The sequence below is a fragment of the Aspergillus pseudodeflectus genome, assembly GCF_044049435.1.
Source record: "Aspergillus pseudodeflectus strain CBS 756.74 chromosome Unknown BJX68scaffold_1, whole genome shotgun sequence".
Taxonomy (NCBI): Eukaryota; Fungi; Ascomycota; class Eurotiomycetes; order Eurotiales; family Aspergillaceae; genus Aspergillus; species Aspergillus pseudodeflectus.
Genome location: NW_027263777.1, coordinates 450,116 through 472,423, shown reverse-complemented (window position 1 = coordinate 472,423; position 22,308 = coordinate 450,116). Strand labels below are relative to the sequence as shown.

Genomic DNA, 22,308 nt, shown 5'->3' with positions numbered 1-22,308 from the left:
GAGGCACGTTACGGGCCATCGAATGGATGTGGAATAAGGGTCTCGGTTTTAAAAATGCCGTCTTCGCGGCCGGGGACTTCTCCGGAGTTGTAGGAGCGATAATTTGCCACGAGGAGATCAGGGGTGACGTTCACAAGGAACCCCTCATCACCAGTTCAGGTACCTTGACCCTGCAGTCAGATGACTTCGCTTGGACGGAGGGCAATTGGGCAACTTGGCAAGCCGAAGAAAGGAAAAGAGGAGGTGGAAATTTGGAGTTCGAGTTGGAGTCTTGGAGAGACTGTGTCATGCCAGGTCACACCTGTGACCTGAGGAGAATTTCTGGGGCGAAAATCCGGGGGAAGGGGAAGTTTCCCTCGGCGACGGTCACGGACTCGCTCACCCTTGCGTTGGTTTTCAGCCCAAAGTTTCGAACCGTCGGTGACTCTGCGACTCTCAGGCTTAATCATTAGCGGAGGACAATGTCAGGACCTCATGACGCGCTCCACGAAACCAGCAACCTCTGAGAAATCAACAAGTCATCACGAGTCAGCGTGCTCGGCCAGCGACGGCCGGCTCGAGTTTATTGTGGGGATGAAAAATTTTCAGCAAGTCCACTCTGTGGGCCAGTTATGACTAAGTTTCCTTTCGCAAGCATCGTCCAGGGTTCCTAATTCGGCTGGCCCAGCCCTGGCAGATCTGGGGTAAATTATCCCTGCTGTTTGCGCAACCTGCTGCAGCTCATCCAGCGCTTTCTCCCACCCAGGTCCCCGTTGCAGTTGTATCCATTACTTAATATATGCAGCTTTGGCTTTACAGCGTATAGACTGGACACCCACTCTTGACACGGTGCCCCTGCAAAACACAAGGAGATGATGATCAATTGAGGGGTTCTTGCCAAGGAAAAGCCGGTGTGAAAATCCCTTTGAGAGAAGAAATCAAAGGAACAATAATGATCTCCTGCCAAGCAACCAGCATTCCTCGCCTTGTCCACTCGTGACTCCAGTCTGCTGCAGTCCTGCGTGGATGTTTCAACTTCCAGAGCAGACAGAAATTCCCTCACCTGGCCAGGAGATGGCGCCAAATGGCGATGCCAATGTACCCTCGGCGGCTGAACCGACGGAAGGCACGGCTGGTGATGATGCAATCGTACTTGCCTCGACTGGATCATGCGGGGAGAAATTTTTTCTTTTCTTCTTCGAGTCATTGTTCAGGCTCAGCGGCAATCGGTTGTAAGCGCCGCAGTCCAGATCTACAACTATACAGTTCGCAAAGGAAACGAAGCCTGGACTCGGAGTTGTTCTCGGAGTATTGAGATGATTGACTTGTTCACCTCCAGGAGTCGACGAACGTGCCTCCCTTGATCGCGGACCAAGCCTGTAGTGTGTTCAATAAAACGACACGCCCAGAAATCATCATCATCGGTTGCTCTCAGTAGGAGCCAAACAGAGATTTCCATTACCCTCACGAAACCACCACCAGTCGGCAATGTGCGCCGACCGCTCCTTTGATTGGGCGCAGGGCCGGTTTCTGGTTACGTTTGGCCACAGTCCTGACTGGCACGCTGCGGGTCAGATGATGTCTAAAGCAGCGATGTTTCCTTTCAACATTGCCCCACTGTAGCTGTGTCTAGCCAATGGTCGCACCACATGCCAGGTTGCAATGGGCTGCTGAGCCTGCTGCTGCTTTTGTGAGCGACAGGAACGGCGGTAACAGTACGATACGAGTACAGCGGCCCTCGAGCATCGTCAGTCTGCGATTCCAGATGGATCTTCAATGGAAAATTTGCTGGTGGCATTGATGATGAGCCACTCCACTGCGGGCACTGCGTGTGACCGTCGACGGTGCCTGGCCAGGGAGTCTGCCACTCATCATGCGCCCAGGGGGATTGCGTGCCCTCCTTGGCCATGCTTTCCCCGGAACCGCCTCTCGCAGACCCAGTCGACATCCAGGTATAAAACTTGCTGCCCCCGCCGCATTGTTTGGTTCACTTCCCAGTACACACAACAAAGACTCACTCGCAAAGATTTTCACTGATTTGTCTTGACCTGTCTTGACTTGTCTTTCTGCATCTTCGCACATCGTCGTCTCAGCGAAAGCATCTTGCATCCATCTACACTACTACTATACCAAACCGTCGCCATGCCGCTCATCAATTACCGCGTCATCGAACCTCATCCATCCGTCCCCCATACCAGCCGTCCTGCTCTGCACACGGCTCGCGGAGGCGCAGGCAACATCATCAGCTTGAAGAACACCAAGACCACCGACTCGCGCACCGCCACGGGTCCAGCATCTCTGACTCGCCTGGACTCGCGCACTCCTACCACCTTCACCTCCGGCCGCGGCGGTGCTGGGAACGTCCACAGCAGCAGCGAGCGTGCCATCTTCAGCTTCGATGAGGAACTCGAGCGTGAAATGCGCCGTGCTGCCCCCGTCTACCACGTTGGCCGTGGTGGCGCCGGAAACATGATCCACCGCAACAACGACAACGAGAGCTCCCTGAGCCGAAAGTTCTCTGCCAGCAGCGAGACCTCTGCCAAGAGCAACATCTCCTCCACCAGCGACCGCGCGCGTGACATGGCTCGCCGTGGCCTGGAAAAGGGCTGGGAGAAGATCAAGGGCATGGCATAGGAAGACTCAACATTCTTTCATCTCATCTCGGTTCCTGCCTTGACTTCGGTTCTTTCAGCGATGTCCTCTTCCTGGCGCATTTTCAGCGGTTGCTTTGGCTTCAACACTCACGACTATACGATTTACGACCACCAAAAAAGTTATTGATTCCGTCTCTCTCTCAATTCTTCTCTGTCAATCCTCATCTCCTACCACCATCGCATTCTATATCTTTAATCATGCGCTTCTACGGACACCTCACACTTTTCTTCGACCCATCTCTACCCACAAACCACTCCCAATATATGATACCCCAGTTCCTGGACCTTTTCATCTTTGTTTCTGGTCGTCCGGCTTATCCGGTGAACACCACTGCATTCTACTATTACTCTAGCAAAGACGGAGTCAACACTGGCATCTTGAGGTCGCCAATCCACCCAATGTACTTAGTTAGCATACTCTTGTATCACAAACAAACTTGTCTCAACCTACTCAAAAGATGTGTTCTGTATAAAGTAGCATTAACAAAACATTGCTGTTCCTTGCCGTCTGAAGATGTTGATCAATACTTGCTATGTATAAAAATTTCATAGAATGACGCCACTTGACGATCAACTGAATCGCATTCACGCAGCCTCGGGAAAAAGCAAAGAAGGCAGGGCAAAAAGTCTTGAGAGCAATCGCCTCTGCCTTGTTACAAATCATAATTGCGACAGTAGCATTTCAATTCTCAGCCTGGGCTCTGACGATTCGAGAAAAATGGAGTCTGGATCGGATCAGGGTTTGTTGTCGTGCTTCTTCCCGCAAACGCCATTCGAGGAAAGGAAGTACTCCGTAGAAACTGCTGGTAAACGTCATGTCAGAGCAATAATATAATTCCTTCTTCCCGGAAATTTTTTTAAAAAAAATTTAAATTCTTTTTTTATTTTTTTATTTTATTTCATATTTTTTCTTCCTCTGATCGTGACGGAGACGTGTTGACCCACGTGAGTGGTAATTCAGGTATAAAAATAGAACTTCAACAAATGCCAGCAGAATCTGAATCGCGGCATCGCAGCCCTAAGTCACCATACATCTCATTTACCATCCCATTTACCATACAAAGTATATCTAGAGTAAGTACCCAGGTACCGCGCTACGAGCCCTCCTGCCCATCTGCCTGGCCTTCTAAGCCAAATTGGCGTTCAATCTGGCTGAGCACTATGGATACTCCGCGTAGGGAGTATACGTAGTATGACCCATGGCGGTAAGAGGGGCTTGATAGTTGGACTTTGAACTGAGTCTTCATGCTCCGGATATGGGCGGCTTTTTGGCGTGTGGGATGAGTTGTTTTCCAGACGACGGTTTCTTCGTATATACTTCGTGGGGTGTGGAGGAGGTGTAAGGGGTGGGGGCCAAGTTGATATGTGGATGGGATGAAAGGACTAACGTTAATTATTGGGGGCTGAGCTGAAGGGGAGGACATGGCAAACTGGGGTATGTGCGCGAAAGAGCTTGACATATGGGTCGTGGAAAGCTGCCTTTCGGGGAGGCTTTCAAGACAACCACTTGGCCATGACCTAGGTAAGGTAAGGGTGATATAAAGATCGACGGTTTCAGTTCTATTCCGAGTGAGATTCCATTATTTACATGTAGATTCTTAGATACGAGGTCTATCGATTCCGACGCTGCAGCTATTACACAAAATTGAAGAGGGTAAAGATAGATGTAAGACGGGGTAGTTGTCTTTATGAGAAGATCTAGCACCATCTGCCCAGAAGGCGTGCAGTAGGCGAGTTTGTTGGTACAATCAGACCAAGATTAATGGACAGAATGGCTATTTGTTGTATGCATGCATGTTGCATTGTTGCATTGCATGTGCAGATGGTGAGCTGTGGCGGGAGAAGCTTCTATTGACGGGTGTAATGGTGTTGTTGAGGTTGAGAAGATGAAGAGGACCTTGAGAATCTGGAAAGAGATTGGGTATCAATGCGGCTGCAATTCGTGGTCGAAATAAAGCCAAATGTTTCGTTCTTCGGGCTGGAGTACTTGAGGTTAGGAGTTGCATGTAGTTGTGGCTGATCCAATGCTGCACCCTATGACAAAAAGAACCAGCGAGGCTCCCAGTTAAGTGTCAGACGCGCTTGAAAATGAGTCGTGATTATGCAGCTGTCGGCTATGCGAACTTCCGATGAATGATTTCCGGGTCTTCGTGCCACTCGTCTGCGCTAACCCACATCTGCAGAAAGTCAGTAAAAGCCTAGTAACTTTGAACAGAGATTCTACCTTTCGGAATGTGCTCAATCCAGCGAGAATTCCACCACCAATCCATGTTGTGTATTTTCGTTCCGCAGGCGCAGATATACGAATCTTCATGTCTTCCACGGCCAATCGCTTAATCTCACGCATCAGTCGGTCAGGGAAGTTCTTGCATAGTGTCGAACCACCGGAGAGAACGATATTGAGGTACAGCGATTTCCGCAGGTCCAGATCCGTGCGTATAATAGCGTCCTGGACAATCTGGTGGACACCGGGGTATTCGAGGCCGATAAGTTCAGGGTCGAAGAGGATCTCAGGAGCACGGAACCGTTCTTGTCCCACCTACAGAGTGTCAGTTTGCCTTCTATCTTCCAGGTAGAAAGACCATACCTTGATCTTGTGTCCGTCTGGCAAGACATAGTCCGCAAACTTCGAATCCGACTTGTGGTAATTGTTCGCCCAGTCCTTCTCTTCCCGCTTCGGGTCCAACGAAACATAGCACACTTTCTCCTTGATCATCCGCACCACCTCCTTTTCCGCACTGGTATGAAGCACATTCCCGGTCTTCCGTAACAGCAGCTGTAGCTGCTCCGTAACATCTCGTCCCGCCACATCTATTCTCCGAATACTGTTGGGAATCGCGAAACCCTCAAACACCGGAACCGCATGTGAAACTCCATCTCCTGAATCTAAAACCACCCCAGTCGTCCGCCCGGAAGCGTAAAGCGACAGCACCGCCTGGATAGATGTGTACAGAGCCGGGACATTAAAGGTCTCGAACATGATTTGGGCAGCGATATCGCGGTTCTTGCGCGGGTTGAGTGGTGGTTCGGTCAGGAGGACTGGGTGATCTTCGGGGAGCGACTTGAGCTCATTCTCGTAGACATAGTGCCAGATTTTCTCCATGTCGTCCCAATCTGTAACAATGCCATGCTCTAGCGGGTATCTGATTTTGAGCAGGCCGCGCAATTCTTGTGCTCGCTGTCCGATGAAGACGTCTCCTTCCAGACCGCCGGCCATGACCCGCGGGTGTTTTGGCCGGCCGACGAAGGATGGAAAGAAGCATGATGGAACCTCCTCGCCGGCGAACCCGGCTCGAATAGTACCGCTGCCATTGTCAATGACAATAGGAACGTTGTGAAGATTGCCCTCAGCCATTGCGGGGTTGGGTGCGTGGGAGGTTCGGTTCGGTGGTCCAGAGAGTCGGGGGTATTTTGGCGGAGCGCGGCTTTGTTTATGAAGGCGGCGGCCTCACAGCCCGGAAGAGGTTGACTCGGAACTCGTAAATTATGAGAAATAAGTAGCTTCTATGCACCTCAATGCTCGATACAGCAAAGAAGGAGAAGAAAAAGGGTGGATTGGGGGTCGCTTGACAGGGAACAGGAGTTGTCACTTTATGCGTTGGCTGCAAACCAACCAAATAAAAGAAGCTTGGGCCACTTTCTACATGCCGTATACAACGACAACCATCATCTAGCATCCCCTTTCGCTGGGGTTTGAGATTCTCTACTAAAATGCAGTCGATAAACATGAGATCCCTACAACACCAAGCCCAAGGAAATATACGTTCCTGCCAGTTCATGGTCATCGACAGCGCAAACGATATTCAGTCCAGGTAACCCATCTCCTCAGAGATCACACCTTCCAGACTCTGTTTGCGGTTTGCACCGTGTACCGGCGGCCAAGTGAGCATCCGAGTCCGCAGAGTCTCGGCGCGCTCGAGTGCGGATGCCAGTTCTCTGCTCACAATCAGCGACTGAGGTATACTGAAAGATAGACGCAGAGGTGATCATACTTGTAACTGCCCCACACGGCGTAGCCTTCTTGCTGTAAAACGTCGGCAAGCTCTTCCTGGTGGTTATCCTGGAGAGTTGGATTAGGTACGACGACAAGAGGGACACCAAATCGCAACGCCGCAAGAATGCTCCCCGACCCTTAAGTACTAATCAGTTGCCGCCTCAAACGCTGGGAAAGGGTTAGATAAGTACCTGCGTGGCTAATGACAAGCCCACTGCTTCGATTTTCTGAGGGCTTAGCTTTGGCGAGACGCATTTCAAAGTCTAGGCCTGTCTGTTTAAAGTCAAAGCCATCCAGCGCGATCCCATGAAGATCGGGATGGCCAAAGGGCCGCTTCGCGGTGAACTCGTCGAAGAGGGCCTGTCCATCCTTGCCATACTGGATAAGAAGATGCGTGTAGCTATACCGGTGCAGGGCTTTCATAAAGGCCGGATCCAGCAGCGACTCCAGCAGAAGATGGAACGAAGCAGTGGCTCCGACTGTCACGAAGCATAGCTTGGTGGGTTTGTGGGCCATCCTGGGGGACGTGGCTTCACAGCTCATCACAAAATATATCGTGACGGTATCCAGCACATTCCCAGGAATGCGTACTTTCGGCAGAATTCAAACCATCCAAAATAAGAACCCCATAGATCCAGGGTCTCCTCGGCGAGCATAGAGGGTGTATTTGGCAGAGAGGAGGAGAGGCCTGAGGGTCCCAATGAAGACTAGCGCCGCCAAGCCCATTACAACTACCGCGAAAAAACATCTCCGAACTAACAGCACCAGTCTCAAACCCCATCATTTCCTCTCGCAATGGCCTCGTTGGCACGGTATCTGGGCCGCTCGGCAGGGCTAATGCCCCGGAGAAGCTTAATCGCTCTTAATTGCCGCTCATTCTCTTCTACAACACCGATTCTTGCGCCGCCAGATGATCCCGCAATCCCACGCCCTCCGCGAGAACCTCGTCCTGAGGAGTTGCCGGCAGCACCAGAGTATTCCCCCGACCAATTGACCCAAGAGGAGCGATCGCTGTACGATATGCTGTCTGCTGAGGACCGTGCGAAGTTCGATGTCGACAACGCCAAGATGGTTGCGGAATACAACGATCCCGCAAAGCGAGCGAAGATGTTTGCGGAGATTGACAAGGAGGTGAACCATCTGGAGAGGGAGTTCCCTCAGCGCTTCGAGGAAACTCTGCGAGGGAAACCGCGTGGCTTCTGGACGGAAGACGAAGATGATGAGTTCGGTATCGTCGATGATACTGGCGAGGTGGTCCGTGACGACGAAATCACCACCCCAGCCCATGCGGAACTCGAGCTCCACCGCGAAATGAGAGAATACGCCCGGATTACTGCCTGGGATATGCCATTTTTGAGCAGTACGCGCCGCATAATCAGTAACTGATGCCTAGTTGTCAAGCTAATCTCCTTTGTCATGCACTAGAACTCGCTCAACCCTTCACCCTCCCTCCTCAAACCCACATTCTCCGCTTCCGTTACACCACATATCTCGGTGAATCTCACCCCGCTGAAAATAAGGTCGTTGTCGAGCTGAGTAGCCGCGATCTTGTACCCACTTATCTCTCCGAGGAGCAACGCCAGACTTTCCTCAAAATCGTCGGCCCGCGATTCAACCCAGACACAGATATTGTTCGCATGTCCTGCGAGAAATTCGCGACTCGGGCCCAGAACAAACGCTACCTAGGCGATCTCGTTGGTACCCTGCTCAAGGAAGCTAAAGAGGGTGATTCATTCGCCGATATTCCCCTCGACCTTCGCCACCACAAGCCCAAACCAAAGGTTACGTTCCCGGAGTCGTGGATTATGACCGAAACGCGAAAGAAACAACTCGCGGCTACGCGCGCGGAACGAATCCGCTTGGCGCATGAAAGACAAGTCACTGTGGATGGGAAATCAGTCATTACAGAGGCTACGAAGGTTTTGCCGGCCTTGAACCCTGCGTTGAGGTTGAAAGCAGCTGAGGAGCGAGAGAAGGTTGCCGTGAGGTTGAGTACTTCGAAGCTGGGTTCGAAACGGAAGATTTACTAGGAGAATTATGGAATCACCCGAAAGGTGTCGGACGTTGTACAATCTCTTGGATCTTGTTGAGCTCTGGTTGGCGCATATTTTGCAAGGTCGCTTAGAATTACTTTCATGTCAATGTACTATACTATTATTTTCACGCTTCTTACATACTTCCTGTTTCTATACAATAGCATGCATCTTATGATCATCCTAGCCATCAGGCATGGTGTGTTAATGAAATAACCCCGTTTGGTGAACGTCTGTTCCATTCTCGAAAATTGACCTAAAACTCCGTAAACATTCATCTTCGTTTGCGCAATCGATCTCGTTTTCCCTTTTTTTTTTTAACAGGTTTCTTTTTCTCACCCGTCACCTTTGAGCCATCCCAGCAACATAGTATAAACGGAAAGAAAATACCCAGTATAGTACACATTCATATCCACGTAAAAAAGAAAACGAAGCAAAACGCAAGAAAAGGACAAGGGGAGAGACAGAGAACATTGAGAGCGCCACATATAGCGAAACTATTACATAGCCACCACGTGTAATTAATTAAAGAAAAGGGAACAAAACAGAATCCGAAACGTAGATGCTGAATGGGAGATATTCCAACCATGGCTAGTTAGATGGCGGCCTGTTGTGCCGTTGCACTGTCCCAAGCACATGCATGCATGTATCATTCTTCTCGTTCGAACGTCAGTAGTGGCAGCTTCCACATCCTGAAGGAGGAAGTGCAGGATTCGTCTCGCCGTCGCTGTATCTCGTCTCCAAGTTGATTCTGTGTACCACCCGCATTCACCGAGTCATATACGGCATCCCTCCGCGTAGGGCAAGGTTGCAGGTATATTTAAGCGAGGGAGTGATCATTGCATTGCATCGCGCTGTATCATGTCACATCGTAGGCTGAGTGTAAAATGGTGTTCTTTTTTTTCTGATAGTAGCCGTAGATGTGTCGCTGAAAGAGGAAGAAAAAAAAGTGACGGAGAACTCGACCGCTCGCTTATGTAGAAAGAGTCTATTGTAGTCGGCTTCGTGAGGTATGGTGGTTTCGTAGGTGAGGGTTGTGTTTCTTAGTTCCCTCCGTGGAAGAAAAGGTCGTCCTCGGAAGATTCAGCGGATTTCTTTTTGTAGCATTTCTTCTGACCAATAGCACCGAGTGCTCTTCTGTTAGCCTTGTCCTTGCCACGGCCACGGAAGATGTTAGGGCTATGGCCAGGGGACAAGTAGATCGGAGAGACACCCCGAGTAGGAGGCTCAGAGGTAGTAGTGCCATGACCAGCGTCTGCCACAGGGCTTGCGAGCTGCGAGCTGGCGGTCTTGGAGGTCACAGAAGCACTACTAGACGATGCCACGGTCTGGCTCTGGAACGCATGCAGAGAGTCTGGACTGACCAGCTCGGGGCCGAATTGGGCCATGGGGTCCTGGGAACGGGGCTGGTACAAGCGGCGGGATCTCTGTGTCTTCTTGGAGCGGCCAGAGCCCACGGTAGCATCGAAAGGGCTCGCATGGTAGTCTGTGCTTGCGGAGGCCGGGGTATATCCGAGAGACTGGAGGTTACGAACGAGATCCTCGACTTGCACATCCGCCTGGGAAGCATCGAGGCTGTTCTCATTGGAGGGATGGTAGAGCAAGTTGTTACCTGGCATATAGTCTGGATGATCAAAGGCAAGGATGTCGATCTTCTTAGTGCCCAAACCAAGCTGACCAGGCGAAGACTTGGGGGTTTCGGTCTGAGTAACCGGCGCAGTGGGAGAACTCATAGAGCGGTAAGCAATTTGAGAAGTTCCAGGTAGCATGGCCATCTGCTGGTGTTGCTGCTGGGCAGGGGCGTGAGCTACAGGTGCCTGCTTGTTGCTCTTTTCAAGATCGGAAGACTCTGTTGCTCCATTGATTCCCAAATGCAGAGGATACTGGATTGTTTTGAAACCGGTGTCCTCTTTCCAGGGCTGACTGTTCGCAGTGTGAGGGCGGGGATGCCCATGTCCGCTTGGCAAGAGACTCGCTACGTTGTATTTCTCACGATACCAGCGAGGTATATCGCGGAGGCCAAGTTTCTCAAGCATCGAGCGGTCAAGAGGCATCTCATGCTTGTAAAGACATCCTATCGTACAAAGTAGGATTAGCACATGTGCGCGGCTGGATGTTTGTTTGCGTACTCACCCTGTTGCTGATAGTCACACTCGCCATGACGTATCCAGTAGGAACAGTATTCCTTCTTGATGTTACGATAGTTGGGGTTCTAAAGGAGAGTTAACGATCTCGAGACATCATCGTACGCCCCGACGACTGTTACTCACCTGTCGGCCGCTTCCACTGCCAGGACTACCGCCAGTGTTAGAAACCAGCCACCCAGGACTCGAAGGATTGTTCGCCTGCCAGCTCTGAGACGAGTTCTGCTGAAGCAGGTTTTGAAGCGCTATGCGCTGGCTTGTAGATATGTTTTCATCGGCTAGAACCCGCATGAGTGAAGACTGTATGTCGTGGTTTCGGGAGCGCTGGCTGGTGCCGCTGGTAGATGGGAGACGGCTCGCAGGCAGTGCAGTACCTTCAACAGTATAAGCCTGGCCACGCGGACTCACTGATCCCAAGCTCGTCATGCCCTGTGTTTCATTGGGAGACAAGACACGCGGCGCACCGCGAATAGTGATGTGAGCTGGGAGTTCGTCAACTGCAATGAGAGGCGTCAGGGCGCCATTGGGGCGGGTGCAGAAGAACTGAGGACGGGGCAAAGAAGACATGTTGACTTTGCAAGTCTAGCAGATGCTAAACGACAGCTCCCTTGCAGGAAAATGAAGAAAGACTATATTGGTGTTATGGTAAGTGGTGCTTGGGGGGTAGTGTTGGTGGTGGGGGAGGGGAAGGATGCGAGCGAACGAGGGGAAGAGCAGAAGAAGAAGAGGAAGGGAAGGGAAGAGGAACAGTGAAGAAGAAGACAGAGACAGAGACTTCATGAAATTAAAAATCTTTCGCACAATGATAAATCCAGTTTCGTCAAAGCAGGGCAAAGATATCTAGATATTCGCGCATATAGGCGCAGTTGAAATTCACTGCCACTGGAATGGGGAGACCAACACTGGGGATGCGAGGGTTTGCACTGCTTCTTTCCACTAGCAACAGGCTCCAGGAAGCGAGAGGTATATATAATCGGATCGGCACTTCTTGCAGCCATCCTCTATAACAGAGAATCCATGGTGGTGAAAAGGATCAAAGGGGAAGAAAGGCAGAATACAAGGGAGCTCCGGGGAACCCCAGATATTTCATCACAGGGTCGTCAAACAGAAAAAAAAAAAAAAAAAGCAGAGGGATCCCAGAAAGAGAAGATAACTGATCCACTCAATGCTGTCAGTGTTTGTCGATGGTTTGGTTAGCTGGTCAGTACAACCAACCCCCGCGGATGGCTGCAGCGCTTGCTCATTTCCTTTACAGTTCTCTCTGCTGCTTGCCTGGAGGGTTTCTTTTGTTCCGCCTACCTACCCATTTTCTGGAAAGCCGGCTTTCGACCGTTGTTCTCATTTGGCTCGTCTGCCCAGGGGCCGGGGAAATGCCTGTTCGCTTCTCGAACAATCGATGGCCGATTCAACTAGCAAAAGGTTGCACAATGAAGAAATCCTGAGTAGACGTCGTTAGTACTGCAGCACCTTACCCAGCAATTGAGGCACTGAGACATACCTTGTGTCCAATGCTAATGTGGCTGGGGGGATGTTCCATCCTTAGCAGTCAAGTTCTTTTGCTCTCTTTAAGCGCCGTCCACAGGAAGTCTCCGCCATTCAGTGCACGTAAGTGGGTTGGGGAGTGTATAGACGTCTTGCCAAAGCTGAACATTTGACGGGGCGCTGGGAAGACGCGGAAAGCTTGGAGTGAAGTTCGGGAATATATATTGGAGAATCAGACGCGGCTTGCTTACTAGTTCGTTAAGCCTACCACCTACTTGTAACTGAGCCCATATATATATCCCTCCGACCGCCCCCTCGATGAATTCTGCCAGTTAGAAAAATATTGCTAAATAAATACATAAGGACGAATCCCATTAAGCTCCATGATGCCCGCTGAAGAAAAGCCTGTGGGCTGAGATCACCACCCAAAAAAAAGCACGCCGTGTAGCAGCCGTTTCATATAACAAAGAAAATCATTTCCTCTCAGAGAAATAGCTGCTCAAGGCATTATACATCTTGATGTCGTTCAAGGCAGCGGGTTGAGCAGGGTTCGACTGCCCGTGTCCATTTGCTGGACGCCCAGTCAAGTCTACCACGGGTTGTGTGGCAGCCATGTTTGAACGACCAGTATTTGTAGCTTTGCTGGACTTTCGTTTCTCGCGTTGTGCGAGGTCACCTCTGATTCCGTAGCAGTATTTCTTCGCTAAAGCAACAAGGTGGCGGTCTTCTGTGCTTTGTTTCAATGCTTCTATCATCCTTGAGACCTGGACATCCGATCTCAGGTGCGGGCATGTGCGGGCATGTCCATAATGCGCCAGGCCGCAGAGACCGCAATGCTCTACGCCAGCTCTCTTCAGTTGGCAAGATCCGACGGCGTGGATACGACCGCAAACCAAGCAAGGATCGCCGTTACGGTCAACGTTACGATCGACATGGCCATCCATACCTACGCCATTCGGTACCGGCATCGGAGGAGGAATATGTAGCTCGGGTATAACGCGCTTGAACGATTGAACTGTAATCGAAATCAGTTTTGTACAGAGGTTTGCAGCCAGGGATATGGTACCTTTGGGTCCATTATTAGGACGTCCAAAATCGTCAAATGCGTTTTCAATGCTGTAGTCAGAGTTGGGCGCAGGATCATCCCCATCAAGGTCGAATTCGGCATCGCTTTCCGCTTCGCGGCTGCCACGGGGCTTGGAGGGCGATGGGTTTACCTCCGTGGCATAGTTCACGGTGGTTCTCTTCCGTTTTCCGCGCCCGAGATTTTCTGCCTTTTTCCTTGCTTCCTCTGCAGCAGCCCGTTCGCGCGCCTGGAGGATCTTTTCCCAAGTCTTAGTATTCATCGTTGGATCATCTTCCGTGACGTGAAGCTGATCATCCATGCTTTCATCATCGTTCGCCCAGACTCGCGCAAAGCTGAATCCAGAGTTATGGGTGTTGTCATTCGGAGTAGTGGCTTGCTCAGTCTGACTGCGATCAAGTAGCTTGTCGACAGATTCGGATGTATAGATGACATCTTTCGAGTCATCATCCTCAAACAAAGCCTGAGCGCCATGACGAAGAATTGACTCCAGGTCTTGCCCATCATCGTCTTCAGCGGTCATTCGGTCGATAAGTACATGGTCGAGTACCATCTTCTTCTTGCCTATTTGCATAATCTTCTCCTCGGCGCTCCCACGAACCATAAGCTGAAAGACCAGAACCTTGTTCTTCTGCCCGATACGATGAGCGCGAGAGAGCGCCTGCATATCTTGGTGCGGGTTGAAATCGGGGTCCATGATGATAACAGTGTCGGCAGTAGCAAGGTTGATACCCACTCCTCCTGATCTGGTAGAAAGGAGAAAAGCGAAGTAAGGTGAATTTTCGGCGTTATAGTCGTCGATCATCTTTTGCTTCTCCAGAGAGCTCATCCTTCCGTCGAGGCGTCGGTGCGGAAGACCAAGCCCGTCGAGAAAGTCCTCCATGACATCCAGGTTCTCAAGAAATTGACTGAAGACTAGAACTCGATGGCCACGTTTTTGCAGCTTGGGTAGCATTAGCTCCAATAGTTGAAGTTTTCCAGCAGCATCCACTAGGTTTCGGTGGGTTGCATCGGGGTCGGTGGTTCGCTCTTCAATGGCTTTGCTGTAAATGAAAGGGTGACATAGACACTTTCGCAATTGCATCAAGATGTTGTTCAAACTGTGCTTTTCCGTCTGTTTCAAAGGTTCGTCCGAGTCGTCCCTCTGGAATATGGCTTTGATAAGCTGAGGATTTTTGGCAAGGATGGACTTGTACAGTTTCTTTTGAAGAACAGACATTGTGACGGGAACGATGATCTGCGCCACCGGAGGGAGGAAAGTCAAGACCTGAGCTTTGGTGCGACGCAGGAAGAAAGGTCTAATTAGTTCATGAAGCTCGGGTATATTTTCCTTCGACAATGTGCCATACTTCTCCTCCAGCTCTTCTGCATTTTTGCTCTGGTCACAGAATTGGAGAAGGTTGAACAGTTCTTTCGTGTTATTCTGTAAGGGCGTGCCGGTCATCAAGACTTTAAATGGGAACTTCATTTTCGATAATCCTTCATAGAGCTGACTTTTGTCGCTCTTTAGCCGCTGCCCTTCGTCGACGATCAGACCAGCCCAAGGTATTTTGGACAGAACCCTTCGGGAAGTGTCATCAACCATTGTTTCATAGGATGTGATGACAACATGGCACCGAAGGTCTGGGTCTCCTCTGATGAACATTTCGTTGTCTTGGGCTAATCGTCGAGCATGGGCTGATCCGTAATAGGTGACCGCACGAAGAGAGGGGACCCATGTCTTGATTTCTTTCCTCCAGTTAGGGCACGTGGAGTTTGGTACAACAATAAGGAACGGCCAGCATTTATGGTCTTGTATCAAAGTCGCAAGTAAACCAATCACTTGGATAGTTTTTCCGAGACCCATCTCATCGGCGAGAATGGCGTTTTGTTGTTTGAACCACTTATAGTAGAGCCAATTCAGGCCATCTCGCTGGTAATCCATTATTTCGCCACCGGTCATGATCTTTGGCTGAGTGTCCTTTGACCTGAACTTTCGTTTCCTGACGTTTGCAAGATGCTTTCGAAGAGAACTTTGGTTTGGCGTTCCAATGTAGGACCTCTTCGCAAAATCGGCGTACGCAGCCTTGAAGTCGTTCCAACTCTCCGTATCATTGCGGTCTGGAGGAACTTCCCATACAGCGTCTTCATAAGGAAGGCCTTTGAATTTCACAAATGCCTGGGCGACGTCATCCAACCGCTCAAGATCGGCCTCGTAGTCTTCCCCAAACACATGAAGGTCGTCTTGGTCTTCAGAATACTTGACGTCAAAGATGATATCTACCCGTAGGTAGTCGCCCGGAATGGCTTCCTCTGTAGTCATGCATGGTATCTGGCTCTTATCCGATCGCAGGAACGCACGTCGCATAGAATGATTCACGTAACCCCAAACCCAACTACCGGGCATCCAAGTACAGTGAGAATACGACTTCCCCTTCCATTTGATGAGATATTCCCTCTCAGATTCAGAGGCCTTGGATGGTTTCGCAGAGGCAGTATCCATGGGGCGCCAGGCGACCATGGCACCAACCTCTCCCGGTAGCGAGAGGCAGTCATAACACTTCCATGAAGATGTACTCGGTAGATGATCGAAATGGAAAGGTCTGTGGCAACTAGTGCAACGAAAAAGCAGGTTATCCCGATTGTTGACAAGATACGAACCAACTGTGGTAATGGGATCTTCTCCACCGTTCTCCTGTCGCAATTGTTGTTCTTGTTTGGACGTGAGGCGTTTTCTCAGTGGCTCAGACATGTCTCCCTTCTTATTGCATATGGTACAGTAACCTTGATGAGGGAATTGTGGGTCTTTTAGGTGAGCGGACCCTAGGCAACGACGACACTGAAGAATGAACTTATCCGTCGCTACTTTAGTAACGAGATGTTCCCGAGCTGTTCCGGGACCTAGACAGGCTTGGTGGTAGGCATCAGTACAGCCCTGACAGAAAACAAGAGGTCCTTTGTCAGAGCTATCACCCTTGACGTTACATACTTCGCAAATGCTCCTGTGCCGCTGACGGAAGGGATCACTTGAGGGAATCTTTTCGAATGCCTCCTTAGCACCGATGTATTTCTGGTGCTTTGACAGTACCGCTTCGTACTCTGAAATATCGTCCTCATAGACCTCACGTAGATTGCGCCGTACGGGTTTTCGATGTCTCGTTGAGAACCTGGTTCCCCGGCGTGCACTGCTATCAGAATCGCTGTCTAGAGTTTTTCTGTACCGTAGTCGATCTCGAAGCCCGCGCCGCCTTGCCCGGGACGAGATTAAAATATCGTCGGATGAATCTGATTTGTGCCCTGCTTCGTCATCGCTACTGATGACACCGAAGAATTTTGTGAATTTGAGTTTCTTCGCCCGCCTTGATGGTTGCCTGGCATTCAATCGAGAATCTGAAGCGATGCTTTCCTCGTCTTCTTCTTCCTCCTCGCTCTTAGATTCTGGTTCGGTGGAAGGTTTTCGATATGAGATGCGCGAGTTCTGAAAGGTTGATAGTGCATCGACACCATTTTCGAGCGTCTGGAGTTGCGAAGAGGACATCTAGTAAGAGTGCGCGGTGAGCTGTGATCAATTAACAGTAAAAGTTGTTATTTACTTACCGTGGCAATCTCACGACTTTCAAGCTTGACTAGATATGCAGGCTCTGGACTTAAATCCGAAGACACTTCCTGAATGACGTACCGAACGTTGAAATGTCCGGGGAGATACTCATATTCCTCGGGATTGGGAATAACAGGAACCTCAACACCCGTCATCACCGGCCCATTAATCTCAAGCAAATTCTTGTCTTTTTTGAGGTCCAAGTTGAACCCATCCGCCCAATTCCCAGCGCTAGCTGAGAGTGCGAAACTCTCCATCTTGCACTGGCGCTGTTGGCTGTTATCGCTCACGAGGCGAAATGGAAGTGTAGTGAGAGAAAGAATGAAACGCGATCAATGGACGTGAAGAGCGTTTGAACTAAAACAGAAGGAGAGAAAGAGGCAAAGAACAAGGAGTGACGGCCTCGGAGGTGAACCAGCATCTTCCTGCTCCTCGATATCCCAGAAGCGTAATATTTCGGTGATCGGTGGACGCGAAAGACGCGACTTCGGCCTCACGGAGGAACAATAACGCGGAGCCTTATCTTATCGGCGATAGCAGAAAATAAAATCGGCAAAGCTGTTTTGGCCCTTACGGACCGAGAGGCAGGAGAGAGTAAGCGATGTCTTTCCAAACCTCATTACTGACGCTTAAGTCATCGCTGCGGCTTCCCCTCTCTTCATCTACTGGTCGAAGTTTCATCAGATATGCCTCACTCAATTCCGCCATCGGTCGAGGAATTCGCAGATCTCAACGGCTAGACAGCCCCCGGACTTCGACCAACGACAGTCGTGATCGTCCACGATTTGGAACGAAATCATATGCCCTATCCGATTCGGAAAGTGGTCGCAGCCCTCGAAGGCATCGGGACGTGAGGGATTCACGAAGTGGGCTCGACAATAACCGTAATCAGCCTGCGGCTGAAAGGACGCAACCCGTCTCGCTTCGTTCTCGTGTCGATCGCCGGACACGCAGGCCTCAAAGAACAGGAGATACCGAGACTCCCTGGAACGATAGTGGTGATCACCTTAAAACCGAAAGAAGACCGTTCACACCACGGGAACCCACGACAGGAAAAGGGTATCGAAGCAGAGCCCCGGAGGTCGAGTTCGACGAGGATGAGTTCATTCGGACAGGCAACTTTCGCGCCTTACCCCGCGAGCACCAGCGATTTACAAGTATAACACGGTCCTTAAACTCGCGCGATGATTTGGCTACGGATAAGGGCCGCTATTCACCAAGACGCTCTTCGCCGACTTATGATTCTGCATCCGACTCTCAGCGTCAGGGCCGCCCAGGACGCGCTGAGGCGGCAGCGCTTCACAAGTCCACTGATCAAAAGCCCGAACGAGTCAGAGAACATGTCAAGATTCCAGACACGATACCCTACACTACCCCGGCGTCAGAGTTCATTTACGGAACAGCAGCTGTCGAGGCCGCTCTGCGCTGTAACCGGCGACAACTATACAAGCTCTATATGTACCAGACTGCTGACGAGGAACTGAGTCCTGCCAAGGTGACACTCCGCAAACTCGCTCTTTCGAAGAATGTCAAGGTCAAGATGGCCTTCGCTGAGTGGGACCGCATACTCGACAAGATGAGCGCAGGTAGGCCTCACAACGGCTGTGTCCTCGAAGCCTCACCCCTTCCACGAACTCCAATCCAAGCTCTCAAGGCAGTCAATTCCGAAGACGACACTTTTCAACTGGAACTTGCACCACAGACTCGAGAAGAAGCCTTGGTCAATGGCACGAACGACCGCATTACCATCAACCATTCTTTTGTACAACAACAAAGAAGGCACCCAGTCATCCTCATGCTCGATGGGATTGTTGATCCTGGCAACCTCGGAGCAATCATTCGTTCCGCATACTACTTGGGAGTTGACGCTGTTGTATTCGCTGGACGAAACTCGGCGCCTCTGTCTCCTGTAACCATAAAATCCTCCGCCGGCGCAGCCGAGAACATGACTCTACTCGACGTCAAGAATGAGGTCGACTTTATTCAGCGGTCTAAGGCAAACGGATGGCGGTTCTACGCCGCCGACGCCCCTAATGCAGGGTCATCCTTTATAGATCAGGCATCAAATGACCATAATGAGTTGATTGGTCATTCTCCCTGTGTGATCATGATGGGCAACGAAGGCTCGGGGCTAAGTAATCATATCCGATCGCAGGCGGACTCTATCGTCAGCATCCCTGGATCCAGACTCATTCCAGGGGTAGGGGTCACATCAGATCCGGCGCGAGTTGATAGTCTCAATGTGAGTGTTGCTTCGGCGCTGCTGATGGAGAAGTTTCTTCGTCTGCCGCTTGGAGTGAGTGCTGTGCCGCGGAAAGAGAGATCTCACCGATAAGCGACAGCAGCTTTTCCTGAGTACGTGTGGCCATGTATGATTATTGATCTTCGAGAGCGTGTACTTTTGTATCTATATTTTTTTTCAATTTCTGCTGTTCATAGAGCTTGCCATTTTTAATGGGCCACTGACTTTCGTACGTGGACTCCCGATGCATAAAGTATTTTCGTTATCTTGTCCAACGTAAGCTTGATAGTACATTAGTACAGGCTGGATTGATTATAGAAAAAGATGCATATGACACCGCATTTCCTTGAGAAGCGAACATCTTAAGTTAGACACTCGGCCGGAGGCTCCAAGGTCGGGCATCTCCGTCCAACATTCGGGGATATTTCGAGAAGAAACATTGCGATCTATAAGCACGTCTCACTTGTGACAAGCGGTCAGTGCGGGTTATCAGTGCTCACACACTTTACTATGTATGTGGAATCAAAGTGAAAGGAACCCCAGAGCGATTCCCCGTGAGGCTGCGTCTCGCGACTCAGCAATCGCCAAGGTACTGTTTGCCAAGCACAGAGATTTGTTATTCGAGAAGGAATCGATCTATCATCTTGATCCTTGCTAGATCCGGGTTCGCATCCGAGCCATCTGCATGCGAAAGTACAGTTAATTTCCAAGCCTTCAAGCCGGAGCTACCCAACGAGCTGCAGACGCGAAATCCAGGAAATGCATAGACAGGCAGATCTCGGTAGAGGTCATGCGGGCTAGAAGGCCACGGCTCCGAGAGCTACCTATCAGGTGCCATCGTGGTGTGCTCATCGAGATCTTGCGTCTTGCATCGCTGATGAACCATCGCGCAAGTGTACTGTACTTGATAAGATGATACGCTGATGCGGAGTACAACTGCGTAGAGGAGAATTGGCAGTGCCCCGGGGCCAAGGACTCGAAATACTCGCTACGGTCTTCGACGCAATTGAAGTTAAATGGTAAATCAATCCAGATCGCAATTCAATATGGGACTGAAAGGTTCAACACTCTCTTCAGCTTATCTCTAAGAAGTCGATGATTGTGCTATGGTCCGTTTGGCTCGTTTCTCATGGATGGATCATGGCGGCGTCTTTTGGACCCCACGCTGCTGGGCTATTCTCGATGAAGAACAAGCTGCATTTCACATCAAAAATTGTGACACTGCGGAAGCAGGCCGCCATGCGCCATGCCTTGGTATATGATATGTCAATCCCAGCCGATCTGGATTAACGTCCTTTGCGAAAGTCCCGTTTCCCATGTTGACTGAGCGTTGTCTCACGAACGGATGGTGCAGGGAAAGGAAGTTTGGAACCGAACCCGAGACCTAGAATAAGCATAACGGACCCGTAAATTAAGCGCCCATGCAAATCTGGTTCAGGATGGAGATGCCCGGCAGATCGCTCCCAGGTCTGAGGAGAATTTGGGTTTGTTCTTGCAGTGGCTTTGTTTGTCGTGGCCCGTGGGCTGGTAATAATATGGAAGAAAAAAAGGCAGCCACTAGTCGTCGCAAACACTTCATTGTGCAGCTCTTCTGACCCGCACACAGCTCCAGCTCGTTTTTACTCCGTACTATCAATGCCATCTCCGACTGTCCACCATAAAAATAGGCATTGAAGTAAGGACACCGCAAGATCATTCATAATCTGGACAAATCTTGATTTACGGGTCTACGCCCCTGTCTGCGGCGGCTGTTTACCACGCCCTTCATCGCCTCTCAACCCGGCCATCGGCTGTACGGACAAGCATGGAGGAGTTGGTGAGCCCGCACAGTGGCACACACACTGGTCTCAGCGTCAGTTTGGCGCAAATTAGCTCGATCCTGACAGGAGAGTGGACTGCGCATTGTCCTCCTTATGTACAATGCTGGCGGCTGTCGATCAGCAGATGGTTCTCGCCCTCTATTTTCTCTTCTTTTTTCCTTTTTCTTGCGTTCTTGTGCCTGACAAGATCATGCGACGACTCCACCAAAACGTGGCATAACTCGTACACGATGATGCCCCATCAAAACATCTCGCTCACCACCAACTTACATACTCTAATTGCGGCAGATGATTCTCTGGCAGCTTTCTGCAGCGAGTCCAGGACTATTATTCCCTGAGATTGATCCAAACCCCGAAGAGTCTCTTCGTTAAGGTCGAGCCATCCGATAAGAGGCGCATGAGCTAGGCGGAGAACTAATGGCAAATGACGATGACACGGACGTCGAGGTTCTTTTCTTTTTCGACTGATCGATTCCAACTTTTCGCCCTCCCCGTTCTCTTTTCTTGTGCTTTTGATAGAGAGGGAAAGGAGGGGTAGAATGGGGTTCGCACCTTTTGCAGGAAATGGAACTAGACCCTTGACAGTTGAGTTTCATTGGTCCGTTGCATCCTTGCGTGGCCATCCGAGTTGTCAGAACTTTCTGATATGAGTCTCCCTCCGCGCCCTGTTGGTCTTGCCCGCGCTACTAAGATCGACGACTTGATCTTTTGAATGAATTATTATTGTCGGCTGATGGTAGAGCATCGCTCAGCGATATCAAGCTGCGCCGGCGGAAACTAAATCTCTTGATGTTGGATCAAGCTAGATGGGCCCGGAGAAAGAGGACTGTCGCAAGCCTTCAGATGCGGCTAGATGCAGCTGCCACCTGTTAGGAGCCAAGATTCGTCCTCATCTGCGCGGCCCAACGGAAACGGCTAAATGTCGATGGAGACGCAAAAACAAAACAAAACCTTGTGTAATCTTCAGCCGCGCTCTTCCCCGGTGTGATTCGATTACCTTCGGGTTATGCATGGGAGAGCGTAGTGCATTCAAGATGACCACCACATACCACTCTAGGTAAGGCTAGTTGGCTCTCATGCGCAGAGCATCGACAAAGACCAGGAAGGCACTCCTGCATCGATGATCATATCCCGAACGACGAGCGTGCAGCCTTGTCTTTGGCTGCTGCTGCACTCCATGAACCAGCTCGATCCGTCTCGCCGATTCGTTTTCAGGGCTGATTAGGGCGCGCGGTCCACTGACATCGAATCATCGACTCAAGCGATCACTTCTATTCCTGTCTGAACGGCAGATCTCTG

The 22,308-nt window shown here is 50.5% G+C and overlaps 9 protein-coding genes across 9 annotated transcripts; 5 read left to right on the top strand and 4 right to left on the bottom strand.

Moving 5' to 3' along the window:
* Positions 1-1,444: 1,444 nt before the first annotated feature.
* On the top strand, positions 1,445-3,090 carry BJX68DRAFT_222536 (DUF3602 domain-containing protein). The gene has a single exon (XM_071038008.1). The coding sequence runs from the start codon at positions 2,122-2,124 to the stop codon at positions 2,611-2,613; it is 492 nt and encodes a 163-aa protein (XP_070905531.1). The 5' UTR covers positions 1,445-2,121; the 3' UTR covers positions 2,614-3,090.
* A 951-nt stretch (positions 3,091-4,041) lies between these two features.
* Positions 4,042-6,205, bottom strand: BJX68DRAFT_222535 (actin-related protein ArpA). Its single transcript, XM_071038007.1, has 3 exons — positions 5,221-6,205; positions 4,858-5,172; positions 4,042-4,810 (listed from the first exon to the last, which is right to left on the bottom strand). The coding sequence occupies exons 1-3, from the start codon at positions 5,986-5,988 to the stop codon at positions 4,748-4,750; spliced, it is 1,146 nt and encodes a 381-aa protein (XP_070905530.1). The 5' UTR covers positions 5,989-6,205; the 3' UTR covers positions 4,042-4,747.
* Positions 6,204-7,283, bottom strand: alg13 (N-acetylglucosaminyldiphosphodolichol N-acetylglucosaminyltransferase catalytic subunit ALG13). Its single transcript, XM_071038006.1, has 3 exons — positions 6,819-7,283; positions 6,626-6,764; positions 6,204-6,569 (listed from the first exon to the last, which is right to left on the bottom strand). The coding sequence occupies exons 1-3, from the start codon at positions 7,168-7,170 to the stop codon at positions 6,437-6,439; spliced, it is 624 nt and encodes a 207-aa protein (XP_070905529.1). The 5' UTR covers positions 7,171-7,283; the 3' UTR covers positions 6,204-6,436.
* A 111-nt stretch (positions 7,284-7,394) lies between these two features.
* On the top strand, positions 7,395-8,863 carry BJX68DRAFT_222531 (mitochondrial 37S ribosomal protein mS35). The gene is made up of 2 exons (XM_071038005.1): positions 7,395-7,987; positions 8,053-8,863. Exons 1-2 carry the CDS (start codon positions 7,423-7,425, stop codon positions 8,655-8,657), a joined length of 1,170 nt encoding a protein of 389 aa, XP_070905528.1. The 5' UTR covers positions 7,395-7,422; the 3' UTR covers positions 8,658-8,863.
* An 840-nt stretch (positions 8,864-9,703) lies between these two features.
* BJX68DRAFT_260261 (uncharacterized protein) lies at positions 9,704-11,371 on the bottom strand (the record flags this gene model as incomplete). Its single annotated transcript, XM_071043847.1, has 3 exons — positions 9,704-10,734; positions 10,794-10,872; positions 10,931-11,371. 3 exons carry the CDS (start codon positions 11,369-11,371, stop codon positions 9,704-9,706), a joined length of 1,551 nt encoding a protein of 516 aa, XP_070905527.1.
* A 564-nt stretch (positions 11,372-11,935) lies between these two features.
* On the top strand, positions 11,936-12,521 carry BJX68DRAFT_222529 (uncharacterized protein). Its single transcript, XM_071038004.1, has 2 exons — positions 11,936-12,242; positions 12,303-12,521. The coding sequence occupies exons 1-2, from the start codon at positions 11,989-11,991 to the stop codon at positions 12,457-12,459; spliced, it is 411 nt and encodes a 136-aa protein (XP_070905526.1). The 5' UTR covers positions 11,936-11,988; the 3' UTR covers positions 12,460-12,521.
* A 29-nt stretch (positions 12,522-12,550) lies between these two features.
* BJX68DRAFT_222527 (putative chromatin remodeling complex subunit (Chd3)) lies at positions 12,551-17,376 on the bottom strand. Its single transcript, XM_071038003.1, has 3 exons — positions 16,947-17,376; positions 13,353-16,887; positions 12,551-13,301 (listed from the first exon to the last, which is right to left on the bottom strand). Exons 1-3 carry the CDS (start codon positions 17,202-17,204, stop codon positions 12,760-12,762), a joined length of 4,335 nt encoding a protein of 1,444 aa, XP_070905525.1. The 5' UTR covers positions 17,205-17,376; the 3' UTR covers positions 12,551-12,759.
* A 138-nt stretch (positions 17,377-17,514) lies between these two features.
* On the top strand, positions 17,515-19,492 carry BJX68DRAFT_222524 (RNA methyltransferase). Its single transcript, XM_071038002.1, has one exon. The coding sequence runs from the start codon at positions 17,549-17,551 to the stop codon at positions 19,280-19,282; it is 1,734 nt and encodes a 577-aa protein (XP_070905524.1). The 5' UTR covers positions 17,515-17,548; the 3' UTR covers positions 19,283-19,492.
* Positions 19,493-20,282: 790 nt separating this feature from the next.
* Positions 20,283-20,710, top strand: BJX68DRAFT_222523 (uncharacterized protein; the record flags this gene model as incomplete). The annotated part of the gene is made up of 1 exon (XM_071038001.1): positions 20,283-20,710. A coding segment is annotated over one exon (197 nt), but the record flags the coding sequence as incomplete, so codon positions are not given.
* Between the last annotated feature and the right edge of the window lie 1,598 nt (positions 20,711-22,308).